This window comes from Drosophila novamexicana, unplaced genomic scaffold (genome assembly GCF_003285875.2).
Source record: "Drosophila novamexicana strain 15010-1031.04,08,12 unplaced genomic scaffold, DnovRS2.1 tig00000193-arrow-pilon, whole genome shotgun sequence".
NCBI classification, from domain to species: domain Eukaryota; kingdom Metazoa; phylum Arthropoda; class Insecta; order Diptera; family Drosophilidae; genus Drosophila; species Drosophila novamexicana.
The window spans coordinates 9,519,013-9,542,471 of record NW_020824787.1 but is presented as its reverse complement, the minus strand read 5'-3'; the positions used below and the strand labels follow the sequence as shown (position 1 = coordinate 9,542,471).

At 41.5% G+C, this 23,459-nt stretch overlaps 1 protein-coding gene across 1 annotated transcript in view; it reads right to left on the bottom strand.

The window, feature by feature from the left end:
- Positions 1-23,185, bottom strand: part of LOC115758862 (protein abrupt) — a 43,312-nt gene extending 20,127 nt beyond the window's left edge. The window contains exons 1-7 of the mRNA XM_030699651.1: positions 22,956-23,185; positions 13,175-13,214; positions 3,776-3,942; positions 3,116-3,712; positions 2,518-3,043; positions 2,108-2,392; positions 1,796-1,997 (exon numbers count right to left, since the gene is read on the bottom strand). Coding sequence (XP_030555511.1) covers positions 1,796-1,997; positions 2,108-2,392; positions 2,518-3,043; positions 3,116-3,546 — 1,444 coding nt within the window. The 5' untranslated portion in view covers positions 3,547-3,712; positions 3,776-3,942; positions 13,175-13,214; positions 22,956-23,185. The remainder of the gene's footprint in view (positions 1-1,795; positions 1,998-2,107; positions 2,393-2,517; positions 3,044-3,115; positions 3,713-3,775; positions 3,943-13,174; positions 13,215-22,955) is intronic.
- Positions 23,186-23,459: the final 274 nt, after the last annotated feature.

Below are 23,459 nucleotides of genomic sequence, written 5' to 3'. Positions count from 1 at the left end.
CCACACATGTACGCAATTTCTAAGACCGTTTCGACCATTGCCAATGTGTTCAAATAAATCGAATGCACAAAAAAGCAATAAAATGAAATAAAATCTAAATATATGTATGTGTGCGAGGAGTGTCGTCCTTTTTTGTCCTTTTGCCTTGGCACTGTCCGAAGTCTAACGAGAAGCTGGAGGGAAGGACAGCTCATGACATAGAAAAAACAACAAAACACAACAACAGCAGAGAACAAGCCCAAGAAAAAGGAACTTATCATTTTTATCATTGTACAAAACTTTATCCTTTTCAGCTTGGGCCGTTAATATTTTCGATTCCGACTGCGAAATAGCCAAGTCAAAGCCCAAGTACAAGCCCAGTTCCACCGTTACCGCCGTCCGGAATTTCAAATGACTTTTCCCTCAGCCCGAACTGGGGGCGTGCAAGTCGAAGCTTATTGAATGTTTATGCTTTATTAAATTTGATTTCTTTGCAACTCGCTTTGAGGCACGGCATCTGCGACGTCCGTCCGACACACCGACCGACCGACAGGCCTACCGACCCATTCGCCGCGCCGACTGGTTTACCAAGGCATCTTCTAGTCGCTCGGCTCAGCAACTAACCGACCAGCCACCAGCCGGTCAACATTTGCTGCAATGATCTATGTGCGCTGAATATTAAATGGCATCGCCGGCTTAGCGGCGGCGTAGGCCAAGTCCCATTGCAGGACTGCTGGAGGTGCTCCAATGTGGGCTAAGGCACCATTATCATTTTAATGCGCGATAAATGCGACATTTGCGACGCTATACAAAGTGCGTGTAATGTGTTCGGCAACGCAAACAAGAAAAGCGATTGGGATGGGGCAAGTGGGCGGTTAGCAGCCTTAACGAATTCTTGACTTTTACGTTATGTGGAATCGAAACGGAACGCAACGATTCATATTTGTAACGGGTTTTTTCACAAGCATCCGGCTAGGCATCCCCCTACGCATAATATCGAATGGTAATCATAATCATAATAATAGTAATAGTAATAGTAATAATAATAATATTTTGTGCGTTATTCGAAACATTTGCACATACGTAAATGAACATTACGGCCGTTTCCCCTTCTATCCCGAATATGTATATAATCGCACTCCAAATGTCCTGGCCAGCAGTTGTCCGGCCAAACTTTGACCGTTGTCGGCTCTAATGCGACACGTGGCCCGCGCATATTTCTTCACACTCTGAGCCGATTGGCTGGGATTGGAATTGAAATAGGGTCCTCTTTATTGTTAGTGCTAGTTCTAGTGGGTTGTGGGTCTAATGATTGCCTCGATTTGGGCATCATACGACTAACTGTGTATGTGGCAAACTAAATGAGTGTTCTTAATTTGGCGCGCATAAGTGTTGTATTATCGATAGGCAAACATATCGTTTGTCAAACAATTTGTGAGTTTCGCTCCGTAACTTAAATCATAAACTAAAACTGCTACTTAAGAGTAATTTTTTAGACAGTATGCAATTGATAAGATTATGATTACAATAAACCGATAACAATCAATATACAGCGCAGTTAACTAAACTTATATGTACATGTTTTATTTTAATTTTTGGGTTTACATTTTTTGATTATTAAGGCCAATTGCTTGTCGAATTTGAATGCCCTGCCGTTTATCGGTTTATCGATAGCTGTCGATAGTTAGTAACGAGCTTCTAGTAAATGCAAATCATACGCAAATCGTTCGCGAACCGAAACAGACCGTTAAATCATACACAAGAGGCAAATACTCTATTATATTCACAAAATAGCTAAAGTGGTCTGGGTACTTACCAAAATCATTGCCGCCCAGGCCGGATGGTCCTGGCAGCAGGCCGGGAATGCCCTGCAAGCCCAGGAATGCGTTTGGGAAGGAGTGAGAGCGCTGATTGTCCATGCCGTCGAGTGTACCGTCGTGTTGGCCATCCCCACGATCCGAGGGTTCCGTATCGCTGCTGTTGGAATCTTCGCCGGCGCTCTGGCCGAGATCATGTTTCTGTATGAAATTCAAAAAGATAGAAAGTTGGGGTATTTTAGAAGTTACTAGCACCGCATCCAGAGGACTTTTTAGTTGTGTTTATGTTGCCCTATTTAAAGTTCACTTACCTGATTAGCCTGCTGTCCGTTGCTGCTCTCCAGAGCCTGGCCAAGCAGCGACTCTCGCAGCTCCAGGCTGCGATCGCGATCCTTGGACGTATCACGGCTGCGATTGCGAGTTAGCGGATGCTGTCCTGCCACGGGAAAGTCACGATCTATTAGCAGGCGCTCTGGACTGATGCCATGTTGCGCACGGAAAAGGTCAGCGCTCTTGATGCGTTTCTGTGGTGGCGGTGTCAGATGACTCTTCCGGCTGCCTTCCATATCGCTTAGATCCCAATGATTACTGCTGGCCTAAAGTGTCATAGAGATGCGTAAAGGGTAGTTAGTAAGGGCTAATGCATGTCACAATCAAATCGAGTGCAAGCTAACGGAACTGCACACATTACTTTGCTTGGATTTGGATTGGAGTTTCTTACGGGCGACGCTGCGGATGCCTTTAGCTCCTGAATGGCGGGCGTACCGCTGCTGTTGCTGCTGCTCTGTGCTGCTCCCTGGCTCTGGCCTTGGCCCTGGTTGATGCTGCTGCTGCTCCCACTACTCAATGGCAGATTGGATGCTGTGGCGACGGCTGCTGCGGCAACGGCCGCTGTCAACGAGGCTGCTGCAGCGGCGGCGGCTGCACTGGACGCTGGCACTGCGGCTGGCGTTTGCGGGGTGCTAAAGGTCGAGCTCTGGCTGTGGTTGTTGTTACTGGCGCTGTTGCTGCTGTTGGCATTGGGGTTGGAGCTGCCCAGCGCTGTGGGCAAATAGTTGCTGATTTTGTTGTGATTGCTGCTTTCTGCGTTGTTGTTGTTGTTGTGGCTGAGGGCCGCGGATAGAGCCTTGGCGTAGGGATAGCCACCATTGACATCCGCTAGGCCACGTATCTGCAGCAGATGCGCGGTTTTCAGAAAGTCGGGCAACTGCTCATGACTCACATTTACCTCGCCGTTGTACATGAAGCTGAAGCGAATAGGGGGTGACAATAGAAGAGCTGTAAATGGGAAACACTTTAAAATGGATTGTAATGCTCACCTTAGCAGGTTCTCAACATCATCGCTCCGTACATCGCGCAAGATTACAATGGGATGCTCACAAGGATTCGCCTTGAGCAGCTTGCGAAAGTATGGGCTGCAGGCGCTGAGCACCACCTTGTGAGCGGTAAAGGAGCGCTCATCGCAGGCGAGCGTCACATCCACAAAGTCCTCCTCGTCGCGCAGATGCCGGAAGGAGCTGAGTATGGACGTCTGGAAGTCATTCCATTTAAGCGCATAATGCTGCTGTGAATGGCCCAGCGGCGGCAGTGGCGGCGTTGCTGGCGATAGCGCCGTACCGGCGCCGGCGGCCGCTGTTGCCGCCAGGGAGTGCGTGTGCGAGTGAGTGGAGGTCGCCAATGGCGGTGGCTCCATTTTGACCACGCCCGCGTTGTTGTTCTCCGCCGTTTGCAGCTGAGTGGACTCGGTCATTTATAGGAACTTGTGCCGTGTCCTTGACTCTTTCGGCCTCAACGTTTTTGGTTCTTTCTCAGTTCGCTCGCGTGCCCGTCTATTTGTGTACTGTGTCTTAATGGGCTTGATCCTCGGTGCCCTTTGTTGCCGAATCCTATTTTTTAGGCCTAAATGCTTTTGGATTCTATTGTATTGCAAACAAATGTTTGCTTTGTGCAGCTCTGTGTGGAGATTCGCAAATATTTACAGTGCCGTTCCGCCAATCTTGGTGCTTGCTCCTGCTCCCTGTGCTGCTAATTGGGCGAAAGTTGTGGCAACCTCTTACGGCCTTTGTCCATTTTCACCGGACTTTTGGGGCCTCAACCATGGACGGAACGTTTCCTAAGTCGGATCGGGGTGGGGTAGCTCCTCTGTCTGTAATCCAAAATCGAACAAAAAAAAGAAAGAAACTCATGAGTCGTTGGCTCATTTTAGGTTCAATTGCCACCGTCCACAGCATACAGTGCGGCAGGTGGCCCCTCAGCAGCATTGGAAGCCCCATCATTAAATACTATTACCAATTATTCATACTTAAGCACCGAGACGACGCTGGCGGCTGGTGGCTGGTGGTTGCCCCGCACTATTCGCCCAGTTATTCAGTTGCTTGGTTGCCCAGTTTACAGCGGCCCTCCGTGGTGTCTACTGGAATCATTAATTACGCGAGCGCACCGAGCGGGCCACTTGTCGGGGGCATTAGACGCAAATCAATTTAATTTAACCATTTACAAGCAGCCAACAATGAAGCAACCGCCGCACTTTTGGGCCTGGCCTAGTCGATCTTTGAGTTTGAGTTACAAGCCAAAATAATTGTATAAGATCATTAGTTGTTTGCACCACGTCGTGTTGATCCATCAAGCTACAGGTTGAGGCACTGAGATGTACTCACACTTGCCCCTCTCCCGTCAACGTGAACCTCTACACCTGAATAGAACCCAAACCTGATCGATGTGCTGCCTTCAAAATATTTATAAACCCATTCATTTACTTCTGACACTGCTTGCTGATCCTCGCTTATGATTCTGATCGTGGTTGGGGGAATTGTAAGCGGAACACCCCTCTATCAAAATAATCACAGAAGCCTAATGCACCAGCTTTTCGATTGCAATTGGCGCCTGCATTTGTGCCACGCTAATATTTCATGCCACATTCAATATGAACTTGGAATTTTGAGTTTTGAAAGTCAGCTGTAGGTTCCTGATTTTTATTTGGGTTTTGGGTTTTGACTTGTGCATTTTCTTTATACATCTTCCTTGGATGTTTGTTTGCTCGGCAGATGATTAATGATAATCCGCTTTAAATTCGATTATGAGCATGATACAGTACTAGATTAATGTACAGCATTATGTACCTTCACTTGTGTTTGGCGTCAACGTATTGAAGCTACGAATACGATTCAAATAGGAACGGAAAAATCAATCTAAGCTTTCAGTTCCACCTATCTATTTGATAGTCTTATTTCTGGACTAATGTTGCAACTAAAAATATCCAATTTCCGTCCCATTTGGGGGTGAAAGAACAGCTCAAGCTTCCCCCTTCGAGGCCAACAAATGTGCGGGAATATATGTATCTGACTGTCTCACTATTTGTGCGCTAATTTATGAAGTAACCCAAAACAATTTCATCATAACACACTTGCCGACAATTATTTCGTTTATTGAACAAACATTCGTATCGCATAAATTCGAAAGGGCAATAAGAACAACAACAGCTATAACTAAACAAAACCAACCTCATATATACGAACAAAAAAAAAAAAAACAACAAAAACGCGCACCCGGTTGGTTACCAAAAATATGTAAATGTAAACGAAAAAATATATATTATGTGTATATATATAGATAGGATGATTCCGGTGAGTGTGTGCGTGTGTATCTGGGTGTGTGGGTGCAACGCAATTGCATTTCTCACGTTAGCGCAGAATTTACAAAAAAAAAAAGTGTACAGCTAAAAATGGGAGTCAAAGCGCAATCTCAATTCGCCTGTCTAAAACAAAACATATCAAAATTTGCGTGGAAAAACAAAAACCCGTCCAAATAAAAAGGCCAAGCGAACACACACACCCACACACACTCAATGACACATTCTGTGAAGTCTGTGTGAGAAAGGAAAGGGCATATCATAATAACAAATAAATGTAAATGATAATAGTAAATAAAAAACGAATTACTAAACAACACAGAAACCGCTTCATATCCAATCATATGATTCTCCATACATATATACATATATATCACAAGAATACGTAGTACACGATATGCGTGCAAAGGAGTTTGGGGTTGAGACAAGTAACAACAGTTGTTGTTAGACAAGCGGAAGCACACATAAGGATAACAACGTTTATGCCAACTAACTATTTGGGTAAATTGATACGGCGCCTTGGTAAATGAAGCAACGAGCCCAAATAAAGGCAGAGAATACAACACAACACCTCCTCCCCTTCCTTCAATACACTTAGAGAAAAAGGACGTTTCACATACTTGCAAGATTAGGCTATTTTGTGCTCATTTTCCTTAAGGCATGAAACATAATTGACTTTAGGGATATGAAAGAATGAATTTGGATTTTAAAAAAATGTATAGCAATAGTTTCCAAACTTAATATAAGGCTTTCAAAAAGAGTATCAACTTTCTTGTGATAATTACAGTTTTTAAGCATTTCATTATGAGCCTAAAACTTTTTTTCTGAGTGTATGAACTACCCGAACTTGCACGGCATAAAATATCGGGCTAAGCAAAAACGTTCCGTATAACGACCATAACGATTATTGCGATTCGGCGTCAACGCAATCAAATAATAATTTTTAAACCAATTTCATTGTTTTGTTGGGGTTTATGTACTCTTAATCATGTGAGACTTTATAAAGGGACCAGCAGAATATTGTTCTACTATAATTATTAGAATAGTCATGTAACACATATAAAATTATAGTTTAATGCATGAAATTGATTAAAATATGTCAAAATAAATCATTTGCAATATGTAAATTATAAGAAAGTCTGCACACACGCACACACACATTGGACAATTGGGTTGAAAGGGGATGCAAGCAAATTAGTTAAAAACCAATTAAAATTGCGCATAGGCCGCACACGCAGGCACAATTTGTAAACCAGTTTAATCGTAAATATTATACACATATATATTTATATATATATATATATATATATATATATATATATATGCATATATGTGTGTGTATAGATATAGATAGACACACACAACCAATACACACACTTGTGATGGGAAAAATGTTCTAAAAATCCAAATTAGAATGTCAATAAAATACACTTTTAATGAAATAATTAATTAGATTTTGCACATCAATAAACCGACGCGCATTTTCCAACCTCACAAATAAATATATATATATATATTTGTATATGTGTATATAAGCATATAGTATGGCTTTATATATTTCTATGTATTCGATGTGTATTTACTTGCATTGAGCGGTCATCGCATTTGGTTTTAGTTGTAGGCCCACTTGGTTTAGAGGCGCCCCTCCCCCCCTCACCTGTCCCATATTGGGGCCAATTTTGTTGGATTTCAGTTCAATTTTTCTTATTATTTCTGGTTTCGATTTGCTTTTCGCGCTGCGCGCGATTTATTCGATTTTCAATTATTTAAATGGTTTTCACTTTAGTCCCACACATTTCTAATTTGCATTTGTAGAGCAACATGCCCGGCACCGCCCCCAAACCCCGGCCTCCTCACACCCGGGGCGCGCATCAAAGTGCCACTCAGCGGACAAAAACTAAAATGACTGGACAGATAGATAACAGAAACAATAAGAGCCACAGCAATGGGAACAGCAAGCAGAATCGACTTGCCTAATTGCCTCTGAGACTTTAAATTGAGACATGAAATTGAATAATTCAAAATAATTAGCCAGCAAGAAGGCAGGCAGTCTTACGGGGTCGCGTAATTGCATTAATGATTTTGATAAATGGCAATCGCCCAAGTCTTTGACTTTGACGCATCCGAATGCCAGCGATATGCGTAAATCATACACCTGGACTTGACAAATAAATCAAGCTTAAATATTGGTTAGAAAAAAATTATAAAATAAATCGTTTCAGTAGAACTACGGGAAAGGTGTAGCTGTAAGGGAAAAGTGAAAATTCATAACTAATTATTTTTACAAAAGATAAAAGTGTTACCAATAAAAAGCTGGGTTCACAAATAAGGGTTAGTTTTCACCTATTATTATTAAAAATCTCTGAACTATGTTAAGAAAGTTAGTCTTGACTATATTTGGCACCAGCGCATATAGATAATACTTAGACTGATTAGAATGTGTATAGAAAACTAGTCCGTCAACTTTGAGCTTCAATTTCGCGCAAAACAATAGTTGGATCAACTTGGTGTATCAGCTGCGTGTGGGCAAAACTGACTGGCTGTCTTCGCGATCCATTTCGCTATTCGTGGTCGTAGTCGTTGTCATAGCCAAATGACCGCAAATCAAGTCGAATCGCCCAAGCTGCTAATTAAACTAATTGAGTAATTTCAAATTTCAAAGCCGAGCATCAAAGTACGAAATTAAATGAGCAAATAGACGAGATACGACTAAAGATATTACGAGCACGGGTAGGCCAATAGCGTTCACATATTTGACAGGGCCAGCGATAAAAGTAAGCAATAAAATTAAAAGAATAAAAGTGAATAAATAAAAAACACGCTGGCATTCCAAAGCGCAATGGAAACCTGAACTGAGTGCCACACTTGGGCGGCTCGCAGGTGGATATGGATATGGGTTCTTACCCCACCCAAAACTCATCATTCACATGTCTCTGTGTGTGTGTGTGTGTAGATTTGTATCTTTAGCTGTTAAACGCTGCACGCTGATTGAGTAACTATGACAAGCGGTCAAATTGTGCAATAGTTTAATTTGGTACAGTTTTTTTTTTTTAGGTCTTATGAGTACCCTCACCCACACAGAGCTGTGGAGTATTTGGTTAACCTGTGCTAATTAATTTCCAACTTAATCCAAATGACGCTCCTAATGGGGTGGGCCAGCTGATAGGCATCTAATGGGCCGCAATTAGCTGCGCAGCCGAAACGTTTCGCATGCTATAAAGATGTGGCCAAATGTATGCAAATGCGGCAGCACTAAAAGGAGTTTCCAACTTTCTTTGACCATAATACAAACAGATATAAATACAGATACAGATACAGATACAGATACATTTACAAATACAAATATAGATACGGATAAATTTTACGCTGCCCGCTCAGTGCTTTTTGATAAGTGTCAATGAACTGCGCGACGCACAACAATAAAATAAAAAAGTAGAAAATAAATTGTTAATATTGAGAAATGGGAAAAATGTAAAAACAGACAAAAAACAAGTCACTATACTAAAATCCCCCCAAAAAGTAATAATAATAATAATATAGAAACATATGAGTATATCAGCTACAATAGCAACAACAACTGAATAGTATTCAAAATTTACATAAACTGGCCATAAATTCAAATAGCCTGAGCCAAAGCGTTGGTTGAAAAAGTATCTGATAGATACGTAGCTGCATCATTATTCGAATACAATTAACGCCAAGAGAGAAAGCGTCCATCTATGTACAACTAGCATCAATGTATGTGTGGTGTGTATCGCATATCTACCAAACCCACTACAAGCTAATTTGTTGTTCAACTCGAATATTTCCCTTCAGCATTGGAAAAGCAATAAAAGCAAATCAAAGTGAAATGCTCAGCAAAAAAAAAAATACTACACGATCTCCAGTAATAGAGCAAAATGTTTAGGGCTTGTACTTAAATATATATATATACATATAATTTATTTAGTTTTTTGAAAGAAAAAATCAAATAAAAATGGTAGATATGTTAGTGTCATTGCCTTCGAGCTGAGCGTGCCGTCTCACTCTTCCACTAGCTGCGACTCTTTCTCGCTTTAACTGAATGTCTACAACTTATAACATTTAATACATTGTTCGGTTCGGTTTTTATGTGTATCTCATTTTGTAGTTCCCCTGTCCACTCTTCCTCCAATGGTTCGGTTGGTGTACCCATCTGCCCTTTGTTGTCGCTCCTCGGCTGCTCTGCTGATCTCTCGCTCCATCTCCAGCACGCTGGCCTGTAATGCGTTCAGGCAGTGGCCACGCGTATTGGCCAAGTTGTTGGCGCTCGCGTTTTTGTCATTAAATTTGCTTTTATTTCATTGGTTAACTTGTTTTCTATTTCTATTTGTTTGTCATTATATATACACTGGCGTGTGTGCTTGTATGGTGATTGTGTTTGTGCTTGTTGCTTTTTTTGTTTCTTGTTGCTGTATTGTTTCGTTTTTCAATGCTTCATTTAACGATCGTGTTTACATACCTGATCTATCTACATATCTCGCCCACGGTATTTCATCTAATTATTTTGATTGTATCAACCATTTTGTCCCAATTGCGGGTCAGCAACTCGAATCTGTACTACTTTCTGTGTTGGACATTTTTGTCTACTTTTTCAAAAATGTTGCTTTCAAATCAAAACTGTCTTTCATTTTCATTTTCTCGCTATCTCTCTCTCTCTCCCACTCTCTTAAGTTGACATAAGAAATTTAGTTGATGAAGGAAATGTTAAAGTATTTTGTTGTTTATTATTTTTAACATTAACAAAACCATTTTAAGTGCCTTGACAATAATATGTACTATATATTTTCGGTGCTAGTTAAACCTTTTGCATTCGCTTTAATCTTCTAGTATCTAAGCTGATCTCTGTCAGTATTTTCTCACACTGGGCCACTGTGTCATTAAATGAATTTTATATAGTCAATCGATACTCGAGCACTTGGCTTGAATGTTTTGATGTTTTTTTTATGTGCCGATTTTGTTGCTCGTAGTAGGTTAATTATAAAATTAACATTAACCGACTGACAACTGGTCGGCCAAGGTTCCATTTGCACGCCCCTGCCCCTGCCCCAGCTCCTTTCTCTGAGCTGACAGTGTCAACACATGCGCTGATTTGTGAAGCGGAAGGTGTTCGTCGCATCCAAATATATATTTCCCCATACAGAGAGTAGCGTCTATGTTTCCAGTTCGCCTGTCCCTCTTGTTGGCCCCCTGCCGCCCCTCATTCCACAGTTCTGCAGCCACGCCCCTGGTACTCGTTTGGGGTACGATAAATTTCACATGACATTATTAGGTGACTCTTTTATTGTTGTTGTTGCTGTTGTTGCTTCTGCCGTTGTGATTATGTCATAATTTTAGGAAAATGAAGCGCTCAACCAAAATAAATTAAAAATTGCTTTCATGCATGAATTGGTTGCGGGGGCCAACGGAACGCGGTCGGCGCCCAACAACAACAAGAACAACAAGAGCAGAAGCCACCACGCAAGTACGCTGCGAATCTTGGGGTATGTGAGCCAACTTCGCTATCCACTGTATCCAAATATAACGTCAGTACCTCACATACGGATCGATCGGCTGACTGATGTCTAATGTAGCTCACCAACAACCCACACACACACACACACACATGTGTGTGTATGAGGCTTAAGTGTTTATGGTCGATTTGAAGTTTATAATGGATAATTCGTTGCTGCTCTCATTGCCCATCTTCAAATTCATATTCAAATCGAGTTCAAATTTTGAATGAGAACTGAATAAAGTGCGTAATATTCAATTAAAGTCATTGTTATTAGTAATTTCCTTTAAATGTGCAGTCAGATAGCTTTTGCCGTCGATCGCTATAACGGCCTGCATATCATCGCATCGAATCGATCTTCATTGATTGATATTCGAGTGCCATCAGATCTCGATGTGCCGTCCCCATACCGGATAAGTTCATCAATTTTCAATTTGTGTGTATTAAGGCGACCTCCCACACACCCACTGGTTACCCCTTCCGCTCCGGCTGCTCGCCGCTATCACTTGCCCGAGCTGATCAGCCCCATCTGCTGGCATAATGAGCCATTATGCAAAACCATATTTTGCTAATGAAGTAGAAAATTTCCACGCACGGACGTCTTTATTAAAAGTAATTAAGCCTCTGTAATTTTCATTTGTCGAACAAATTGCAAAACGGGGTGCAACCTATGAGCTACCGTTTTATGCCAGTCTCATATGCTACTGGGTTTTGATGCCCATATTTTTAGGGGAATACAATTCAAAACTAAACACAACAACTAAGTCGCAAACTATTGTATTTATCTTACCATATTTTGGTAGATTTCAAATATGGCTAGACTTAAAATTTAGCATTCAACGGCTGTACAAAAATATCTACGCGTTACAATATTTTCAGTAGAACGAGATATTGTAAATAAAAAGTTAAATATTTGCATTAAAATTTGTAAAATTATCACATATAACCAAGCTTTAAATTATACATGGGCGTGTATCAGGTTCCAGAAAATGAGTTTCTCTATCACGCAGAAAAGCACTACCTTTGACCGTCTCTAGTTTGATGTTGGGTTCTAGGATGTGTAAAATCGGGACTACGAATCGAAAGGAATTGCAATTCGAACCGTAAACCGAACCAAATTCCGCCTATATCATACGCAAATGAATAATGCCGGATTTTTCTGAATAAACCTAGCTTATATGTATAAACATATATGTGTCAAACTTCAAACGTCAAACGTTAAAGGTCAGTATACTTTGCATGCGGATAATCCGATTAATTGGATTTTTTACTATGGTCATAATCGACATCAAATCACATTTACCTTTGGATGTCTCTTGGCGTCAGCAAAGCACGTAATAACTGCATATCTCAATTTGTACAAAGTTCATTTCAAACTCGATCAATTGTAAAGTTATGTGATTTACACGTTCAACATTGTGTTCCTAAAAATTGGATGTTGTTGTATGGAAGAGCTTTAAAAGCATTTACCCCAAAATAATGATTGCCTCCACTTTGTTGTAGTTGCTATTTGTGAATCTGATTCTGTTTCTGTTTCTGACCGAATATACACAAGAGTAACAAAAATTGAACTCAAGTGCAGACAATTGAAGCTGTTCAGAAAATCGGCGCGCCAGTCTTTAAAGAGGAAATCAAGGGGCGTTCTATGCATGGACGCACCCCTTTGAAGCAAAAAAAAAAAAAAATAAAATAAAAACAGAAGAACAAATCTTTGCTATTGCCATTTGAGAATACCCTTACTTTTTACTCAGATTTTACTTTTGATTTTGACGATTTGTTTACTTGTTGCAAGCAGTTATTAATCGAGTCGCTGGACAGTCGAGTACTCGCTGCGACATTTTGTTAATTGATTTCAGCGTTCGGCTTGGGAGGAAGCCGCAGGGCGTGGTGGGCGGAGGCACGTTCATTGTTTTGCAAATAGATATATGTTTGGACCGCAGATGTACTCGATGTAGCGCTCTGCTCGACAGAGATAGAGAACTTTCAGTTCTTCACAATTACGCCGAATTAAAACTCATATTGCGTCGGTCTTTGATTCTATTAAGATTGTTAACCGCGGGCAGGCGTCCGGTGTGGGCGCTCCAAGGGGTGCACTCTTATTCGAATTTAACAACATCAAATGAGCATTTCAATTGCGTGGCATTCAATTAGCGAATTGATTTGCCGTTTCACTTGCTTATAAACCAGACCAGACCAGTAGTTAACTCTACATTGGCCGGCAGTCAAATATATACTCACATTAAGTGCTGGCAGTACTTGTGCTCCGATCCGACGTGATCTGTAAATAGACAACACAGGGCGAAAACATTAGAGCAAGATCTTCTATAGTTTGTAGAACGAAACCGTATGATAAAAGTGTCGAATAATATAAAATTTATTGCCGCCCCTCGATTGTCTTGAATTTCGATTCGACACGAATCCGTTGCGAGCGTGCCCAAGTCTATAGAGAATTATACACAACGGATCCCTTTGGGTTTTTGTCTACCTGACGTTACGTTTTCTAATTGCAGTCACTTAGCACTTGGCTGAAACGTCTGTGTAGCTGCATTTGACCAAGCATCAAAGTGCACAACAATTGCTGTTGATTTTTCCAAGATTTTGTTACTTGTTAAACCCAAAAATAATTTTCCTGCATGACAGTGGCCGTTTTTTGTTTGCTTCGCATCCAATTCCAAGCGCAAGCAGGATAAAAGATTCAGGACCACAAAGCAAACAGATGGAACCGATGTAATTGTTTTGACTACTATTCTGTTATTGTTATGTTTTTATGGAAGCGAACAAAAGTCCCGATGCCAAAAGGCATGAGGATAACAATCATATTCGATTTTGCCTTAGCCTTTGACATTTTAACTTCTTTCCGAAGACAAGTAAAACTCTTAACTATCCGGGCACGATATGTGCAATCACTCAGATGACTCATTAGACATCAGCTAGCTCTTTAAATTACACTTAAGGGTCAGCTCTTTACAGTAAAGCTCCCGTGTTCCAAACTCCCAAGAAGTTCAAGAAGAACTTCCACAAAAATCGAGAAAACAATAAGCAAACTAATTACAAATACGCGTGAAAATTTTGACCCCCACGAAAAAGGGTTCACTTTGCGTATGTCCCATATTTATGCCGCGGTGGGCGGGGGGAAAAGTTGCGGGGGCAATGTAAAGCCAAATGGAGGCAGCAGAAAATTATGCGCTGCAATTTTTATTGCTTCATTGTTCTTTTTTTCCCCTGTTGTTGTTGTGACGATGACTCCTGGTCAGCGGGGTGGGAGGGCCGGTGAATTGGGTTCTTTGCATTGTTTGCGCTTTGTTTGGACGCTTTCGGGTTAATGTTAATTACCAAAACTGCTTCGGCACTTGGCTGACCGACAAAACCCAAAGCAATTAAAATTTTTATGACGCACTGAGTTATTACTTCAAATCCACAAACTTGAGTAATGCCAACGCCTCTCCAAAAGGACGTGAGAAATTTTCAACTGAAAAGGAAAATGTACGCCTCCGACGAAGAAAATGTGAAAAAGATGCGCACAACAACGGCAGAGATATTAAAAAGATTTATTGTTTTATGATATCAAAAACAAAAAAAAAAAACTAAAATAAAAGGTAGCAGCATGCCCTTCAGTACGGCTCCCTTGTCACGGCTGTGCAATTGGGTATCTACCTGTGCGGCTAGAGGTCAAAGGTTGAGCCGGCGCTGCCACCGTGCAGACCGCATCGGATCGCAGTTATGGTACTTTGATGATGCGTGTTGCCAATCGATATACGCTTTCTTTCCCTACACTGAAACACCGAATATCGAAGAGACTTTATAAAATAGAAATGCTGTAATTAAAGTCTAACTGTCAAAATCCAATAAATTATTCAAGTCTATCTTAGATGGCCAAATTCGTTGGCTCTTGGCCATTTAATTGATCAAGCCAAACAAACAGCCAAAGAGCCAGCTGCGACTGTTTTTGTCTTCTCGTATGTGTTCACCAATAATTTACATAAACCAATTCGACTTTTTACTACTCCGACTACCTCTTAAAGTTAAGCTTCAAGTGAAAATGTTACCAAAACTGAAGTTGTGAAAGTTTATTAATTAGACAAAGCAAGCAGACAAGTCACCGCAGAGCCAAAACCAAGGCGACTGCGTTGATCTTTAGTCGAATCTCTAAAAAGGTACATACATGTAGGGCCATAAAAGCTATTGATAATTTGTGTACAATGGTCGTAGTTAGAGCTTACAATCAACGATAACGGCGGACCTCTTCGGTAACAAAGGATTGCATGATAAGGACGCATATCAATTACAGTTACACGAGTTTTGCAGCCAAAAACAGTGCGATTAACATAAAAGGGCAGCAAAGCCAACAAAAACATCGACCCGCAGTAGTTAAAAAAGTAATAGGCGTAATAAGAATAATTGGCGCTAGATCCAAACTCGTGTGGGTGCTTAAAAGGGGACGGGCGTGGTGGCGGCTGCGAGCCAGTGCGTGTCCTCAGACTGTCTAAGGGTTGACGGTCGGGTTGGAGGAGCAGCAACAGTGGCGAAAGCGTTGACTTGTGACCATTTCATAAATACCGTTATAAACAAATTACGACAACAATAATGACCCAACAACAACAATGATGGCTACTAACACGGTAACTAACTAACAACAACAACAACAACAACAATAACATATCCACATGGAAAAAAGGGCTAACAGGATAAAATTCACAGCAGTAGGCAGCAAAAACAACATGAAATTCGTTTTTTATTGCTCACATTTACACATGTAAAAGTGACATCCACCAAACCTAATCCCCACCCCCACCGAACACCCGCTGACCGCTGCCCCCTCTTGACCTTAAGCAAGACACAACGCACACTGTGAACGAATTTATGAATTTCTAATGAAATTAACCGTAATGGCCAACTGTAACACATGCATGGCATATTTATCTATACACTCAGAGAAAAACTGAGAATAAATCCAGCCAAGTTACAAATATTTTAACTTTATTTCAAAAACATTTTTTAATCCAAAAGTTTCTCAAAAATACTGAAATACTTCCATGAGATTGCTTTGCTCTTGTTTTAAGTACAAAAAAAATTTACCTCAAGCGTAATTTTTCTAATAAAATATATAGATATATATAGATTTAAGAACAAGAATTTAGATTTTCGCTAAATGTAAGGTTTATGAATTTCCCTCCTAAAGTCTCTGAATAGGGACACCACCGTTTGCCACCTGGGCAGCGAGTACCGTTGTTGGGGAGGGTGTTTATTTGTCGACGGGTCGCGACTATTTAACACACACCCATGCAGATAGCCGGCGGCCGAGAACAAAGCTGCTGTTGACCCCAAGACCCGAACGCGAGCCCAAACGAAAATCCGACTAGCTTGACGTACAATTAACGGTTACCCTTCCTTCGCCTTGCACCTTTCGACTTGCCCAGTTGCAACGCACATTGTAATTTTTGGTAATAAAAAATTTGTACTTCATAATTTGGCGGGCGGCTCTAGTCCTTGCGGGCGTGTCGCGTGCCCTGCGTACCACAGGATAATTGCCGCCATTTGAATATTCAGCAGTTTCGGTTCGTGTTACCCCAAAGCACTCCAAGCCAATCCCAGCCAGCCCAGCCAAACGATACAAGTGCCCAAGCCCAGAACACAGCTCGGAACAATTTATTTCTGCGTGTCGTCTGAATCACCTTCCAGTTAAAGCCAACGACTTCACGGAGTCAACTGTCCAGTTAGGCTTAAGTAGGTATTAATTTCTCCCCAGTGACGCGTTCGTCCATCCGTCCGCCAGCGGTTCCTTCTGCCACATAGGAAGTTTGAGCGCTGGCCGCGATTGCATTGCCACACAACTTTGTGCAGGCTCATCGATACACCACATTTTGGGGACAAGTGGGGGCGACTGGGGAGCTAGGGTGGTGATCCGGCCAATGACCAGACCAAAAGAAACACCCAAAGTTGGCTACAGACCCGGGGGCAACGGCGGCAGTTACTCACAAATACAATCGCGTAATTAATTAAGCACGTCAGCTGGACAGTGGACAAGACTGCCTCGACCATTATGAAGGTGACGCACAGTGGGATTTCTCAATGAGACTTACGAAATTAAATCGAAGAAAAAGTTGACAGAGCTTCAATAACTAAAATTATAGACTTAACATTTATTAAAGCTATTTAATTATGCTACCTTTGAAACATATATTATTATTAATATGATAATATATTAGGAAAATCTTCAATCCCGCTTAAACCAAAGCGGTTTGAATTCAAAATTCCAAATTTAAGACGGATTGACTGATTCAAGATCAGCGCAACCTTAGCCTGAACCATACTTTTCTTGTATATAGATAGTTAAGAATATTATTTTTAGATTCGAGGCAAGTTCTTTTTAGAAACTTCTTATTACCCTCCTTGTTATTCTTAGTCTAGTTCCACTGTGCAGCACTTCTGGCTGTCAGTAAAGCCTCATGCTGGGCACGGGTTTATAACCTGTCCAAGCCACACGTGGGAGCAGAGACAGGGCGACAGGGACACGCATTGTATTGGGCTGCCGCAAACACACCTCAAATCGCGTTTTGTCCTTTATCAGGTAATTCACTTTTTAACTTACTCTTCACATTTCATTTTGTAATTCCACCTTTGGATGCGCTGCTCATTGGGGTCTTTTTAATTTTTATTGTTTTCTTTTTTTTTTTTTGTAATTGCTTGCCATTAATTACAGCAACAAGACAATCAATGAGGTAGATGGAGATGCGTAACGCAACAACAATAACAACAATAACAATAACAACACTTGAAGCGCAAATATTTCCGCTTGTGCTTGCGGTTAATTTTATTTATAAGTCGCAATGACACACCTTCCACTTGGATTTACGATCTGCCGCATTAACGGTTAATGAACAGCTTACCAAGTTCTGCCCAAGAAAGAACAGTTGAAATGGGGAGGGGGGGGGGGGGGGGGGGTGGCTGAGCAGCAAAAGGCTAAAAGTAGTTGAAGCAATTGCCCAAGCTAAATTCTCTTTTTCGGTTGCATCGCCTCTAATAGAACTCCCCCAATCTGATTTCCTTTTCCGTTATAGCCGCAGCTCTTGCCTCTCGCTCGCTCGCACCCCCTCTCACTGGCGTACTCTGTCGGCGAATTCGAACACGTTCGAAGCGACACGAAGTGCAAGAAAGACAACAACGAAGCCAACACGAAACCAGGCAATGCTTGTATGTGTGTGGGTGAGCGAACATTCATTCATGTTGCTTACTCCAACGATTCGCAAGCCGGCAAAACGCCAAAGGAAAACAATAACAAACCTCAGCTGAGGAATTTAGACGAAAACTTAAGAGTCGGCGTTCACAAAGAGAGAGAATGAGAGAAACAGTAAGAGTGCAAGTGCGAGTGCGAGTGCAAGACTGCATTCAACTATTGCACAATTGGCCAAAAAGCGATGGCAGACTTGACTTCAATCTGGCCATGGCAAAGGTGTTTGGATGCTATAACATCATCTACGACTCTAAGAGCATGAGTAATGTACATATATATGCATATGTACATATGTTTTTTTTGCAAATATCTTGAGATATTTTTCAGTAAAATTGCAAGCTTTGCGCTTGGCGAGCGGCCAAAAAGCGAGTCAGCAAATCAATAATTTTCATGTGGCAAAAGAAACGGTGCAAAAGTAAGCAAGAAATTGCATTTGGGCTTCGACTTGGCCAACGCATTTCCTATTGCAGCTCGTTGGGCTCGTAATGGCCAATCCCACGAAGTCTAAAAAACGAACAGCATTATCATCAATTGAGATTGCATGTTGCCAAAATCATTATGGGGTTTCCCGGTTTTGTCCCGTCTGACAAATGCGAAACAACACCAAGCGCAAGCATCGAAATCAACAGAAAATTCACATAGCATAAAAATCATATAAAGCAAAGCCAGAGCCGTGAAAAAAGCGAACAAGCGAGCTAAAGCGAACGAACGTATTGGCGACCATGAAAAAGGGAAGCAAGTAGATGTTGGCGGTGGCTGGGGTTGGGGAGAGCAGCAGCAGCAGCAGCAGCAGCAGCAGCGGCGGCGAAACGCGTGGAAAACAAAACGTCACAAAACGCAGACAGTCTTTGACGTCGACGTCGACGCCAAACTTCGCAGTGACGATGACACGTGCTTTTTTCAGCTGTTTTGTGGAAAACTGGCAAATTGTGCGAAAAAAAGGACAAAAACAAAAATCACAAATGAGAATATGAGCTGGGGCAGCAGCAAGAGCGCAAAGAGCGAGACAGAGAGCGAGCGAGAGAGAGAGAAAGGCACACGCAGCCCAAAACGAAATCAAACAGCAAATAAAATGGAGAAGGAGAAGCCAAGCCTGCAGGTGGCAGCAGAGTTGCATGGTGGTATGCGTGTGTGTGCGAGTGTGTGTGTGAGTGTCTGCTTATTCAAGATGTGTGTGTGTGTGTTTGGATGTGTTGGCTCGGGCTGCCGACAGACGGCGTAGCTGGTCGTGCAGTCTTTTTGGCGCGTGACGTCGACAACTGTGTGTGTGTGTGTGTGTGAGTGTGGAATGGGGAATATGGTCACGAGGGGGCAGCTGGCAAATTGCATTATTATGCGAGTGTCTGCAGTCTGCAGTGCAGCAGCGACGGCAAACGAATGGCTGGGGCAGTAGCACAACAAAAACAAATTGCAACAAAATACGCAAACAAAAACAAAATCGTACGTCTGCCCCATCTTCCGCCTTCTTCTTCTCCATGGCGATTCTATGGCGATTAGGCGAACCACACGCAGCAGTAAATAGTTACAGTGGGGTGTGTACGGTGGGCGGATTATTGGGGACAGACATTACATGCAGTTTTGTTCAAAAATTAATAGAATTTCATAAGCATTCGGCTCTTTCTGTCTCATTCTCATGTGTGCATCGCTCTCTTTTCGCTGTTGTGTTATTGTGCCCACGCTTGCTCTTTCTCTCTCTTGCCTTAGCGGCACCCATTGGCTTACTCTCTTGCACGCTTGCGCCTACTCGCTCTTTCAAATGTTAATTTGAATTTTTATTAGGTTTTAGGCTTTTATTCTTGTTGGCCGAAACTGTTGTTGTTATGTGTTTTATTTTCACTTCAAATTGCAATTGTTGCTGCCGCTGCTGCCGTTGACGCTGGCGTCGACGTCGACGTCGACGTCGCCGTTGTCAACGTTGAAACTGCGGCTGCGTTAGAAAATTGCATTTGACAAAGCTGCACACACACACACACACACGCACACACACACACACACACGCACACACACACACACACACACACACACCCGCACAAATACGCTTTGGTTTTTAGGTCGTGGGTTTAGTTTAGCGGGCGGTTCGGGCATGCAGGACGCAGACAAAAAAAAACCTCTTGAGCGGATGCAAAGTTTATTTTTCAGTTTTAAAAATGGACTGTTTTGTTTTTATTTGGATTTCATTCTATGTCAGTTCCTCTTGGATACGCAGAATATATTTTAACTGTCAACTGATGCTAGCAATTTTTATATTTAAGCTTTCCAATGAGGCTTACGCTTAGAAGAGTTTCTAACATTTGTATGAAATTCTAGATTCTTATATTAGCCCAAGATATATGTCAAGGAAATCAAAACAATTAAATATTTTAAATAAGTTTTCTACAACTAAAATAAATGAGCCCACATCCGGGCAAAGTAGAGTCCGTTTTGTACAAAAATTTGTAAAAAAAATTGATCGTCTAAACGAGACTTTTCTCCAAGGGCTTCCTTGTGCGTTAGTAGAGCTTTTACCACTAATTAAACACATTTTCCCTTGCTATTATTATTACGTATTAAGCCTGTCACATAGGCATTTTTCAAATATTTTCGATTTTTTGCAGAAAATAAATTCAAATGTAACCGACGATATGATCTTCCACTTATAAATTCGTGTGCATAGGATAAAGAACTCACAAATCATGCTCTTAGAATAATAGCAACACGTTCAACATTCATATTATTTGCCGTAAAGGTAAAAACCCAAATACTAAGTGCATTTCAATTTTCAACTCAGATTCGGCCTTTGTTTGCTGACAAATTTGCCAACTCATGGCCGCAACGGAGGCGCCACTAAGAAAACAATTGTCCTTCAAGAATTACCTTTCAGAGCCCAACTGCAATTACACATTCGCACGGCTGTATTTACCGTACGGAAAAGCAATGGAAAAGGGAAAAGTCATTGTGCTGTCAGGAGAGTTGGCGGTGATTTTGAGATCTCGTTTACCGTCGGCAGTCGGCACTGGCATTTTGGCCAACGGGCTCTTCTTTCAGACTCACTTGTGGCCAATTTTTGGGCCGGCACTTTGAATTTTTCATAAGTATTTGCCCCGCTTTATGAGTTATTGGAGGGGGTTGGCCAGCGGGGTCGGTTCGGGGCTAATGGCTAACGACAAAAACGACAAAGAAGTCTTCAGACCGTTTTGTACCCTTTTTTGCGGGCAATAAAAACATTTTCCTTTTTGGCTCGGCAAAAAAAGTAATATAATGAATAATATGAAGAAAAATACTTGGCTTTTTCGCTTGTTGTTCTTGTTGTTGTTGTTGTTGTTGCTGAAAAAGAAAACGCATTAAGTGCGCGCTTTTTCCATTGTTTATAATATTATTGTTTCTTTTTTTTCTGTTTTGGTGTTTTGGTATGTCCTGGCGAAAGGGGATAATTAAGAATGCTTATTTATCTAGAACGGCGACGAATGTGCCCCATTCCCCAGTGCTTGACCACAGCAGGGTGGTTAGCTAAAATGCTAAAAACCCGAAAAACTTTTATTTTTAATGATAAATTGTTCGAGGCCGCGGCTAGAGAAACAGACACAGAAGGCGCCAGTCAGAGGTCATATCAGGAACCACTCTCTGCTCTCACCCTCGGATGCTTTATTGCAAAATCAATAAAGAACTGAACCATCGCCTAGTCTTCTGACTGAATTCTCTGCTAATTAGCTACGCAACTTGGTGAGTTGCAAATTACAAGCGGTACACCGACTGAAGCATTGAAAAATTGTTGTTGTTGGAGCCAAAGTCGTTGCCTGTGAGGCACGCAAATCACTTGTTTTTATGTAATTAGTTGGCTCACTTCAGGGCCCCGGCTAGCGGCAGCTAGACTCTACGATTTTTGTTTTTTTTTTTCGATATTTTGAACTGAACTTTGACTTTGAAGCGTAATTAGCCAAAAACTGATCGTGGCTTACAAGACACCAACACCAACAACAACAACAACAACAGCAACAACAACAAACTGTGGGCCGCCCCTTAGACCAGCCCTCAGACTGTGAAATCTGGCTCTGCTTCGATTGGTACAAAATTCGCTTGGAAATCTTCTCGTTCAATGACCGATAAAATTACCTCAGACTCCCCAATTCTTTGCCTCATCCCTGCTAAGCTCCTCTGGCGATTTGGCTGCTGCCTTTTAGCGGGTTATTGATTATTAATTTTTTTCTCAAACATTTTTTCCTGTTTTTTTTTTTTTGGTTTCTTTTCATTTTTGTTTTAGCAGTCGCTGTAATTACAGCAACGCGTTAATTGTTCACCTCCTCTGCATTCTTTGGCGTTTTGTTGCTTTAACTATATATTTCTCGGTTAGCCGCACGATGTTTTCTCTGTTTGTATTTGTTTTCGTTGGCCCAAAAAACAACATTAGCCGGGCGAGAAAACTACACTTACGCAGCAGCAGCAGCAGCAGCACAGCATCCGTATCTCGACATCCATTATCTACCATTACCATCATTGTCTCTACATTCCCTTCAACAAATATCTACTGACAGTCGTTGGAAATGACTTCAGAGTTCGCGGTACGATTATTAAACATGAGATTTACATCGATTTGATTAATGAATGCAATGTCTTGCAAATACTTATTAACTATTGAAATATCCTATTTCAACTACAAAACGGGAATATTGTCAATTCGATACCGACCGGCTGTAAACTTACTTTTAATATCAAATATATCTACGATATTCAAAAATGTTGCCTACGTTTTGAAAAACCTTTTTATGACACATTTAATAGCGTAAATTTAAAAGAAATCCGTAAGATACTTACCAATGGGTATATAAAAGAATTGCTTATGTCAGCTCTTCGGATCGTGAATCCTTCTTCTCCGTTGGTCTTTTTTTTGTTTCTTTTTTTTTTTGGTCACTTACAGGTCAATTTTCTGCCACACAGAGCATTCAGTTGGAAAAATCACAAATTAGAAAACTTTCTCTGCTGCTTTTGTAAACGCGTGCGATGCGTATTTTTGTATGTTTATTTGTTTGTATGTGGGTGGCTGGGTGTATGAATTTTAGTCGATTTAGAATTTTGGTTTCTGCGAGGCGCCTTTTTGTTTAGGGATGATGCACAAAACACTGCAAACTGCTAAAATTTGAAACAAAGCCAATCAGAATCAATGAGGGGGGCCCACAGTGCAGCACAGACAACAACAACGACAACGACAACCACAACAACAACAACAACAACAACAACAACAACAACGACGACGATAACAACGAACTGCGGCTAAAGCAGAGTAGCTGAAAAAGATGACGTACAGAATGCATTTTGTGT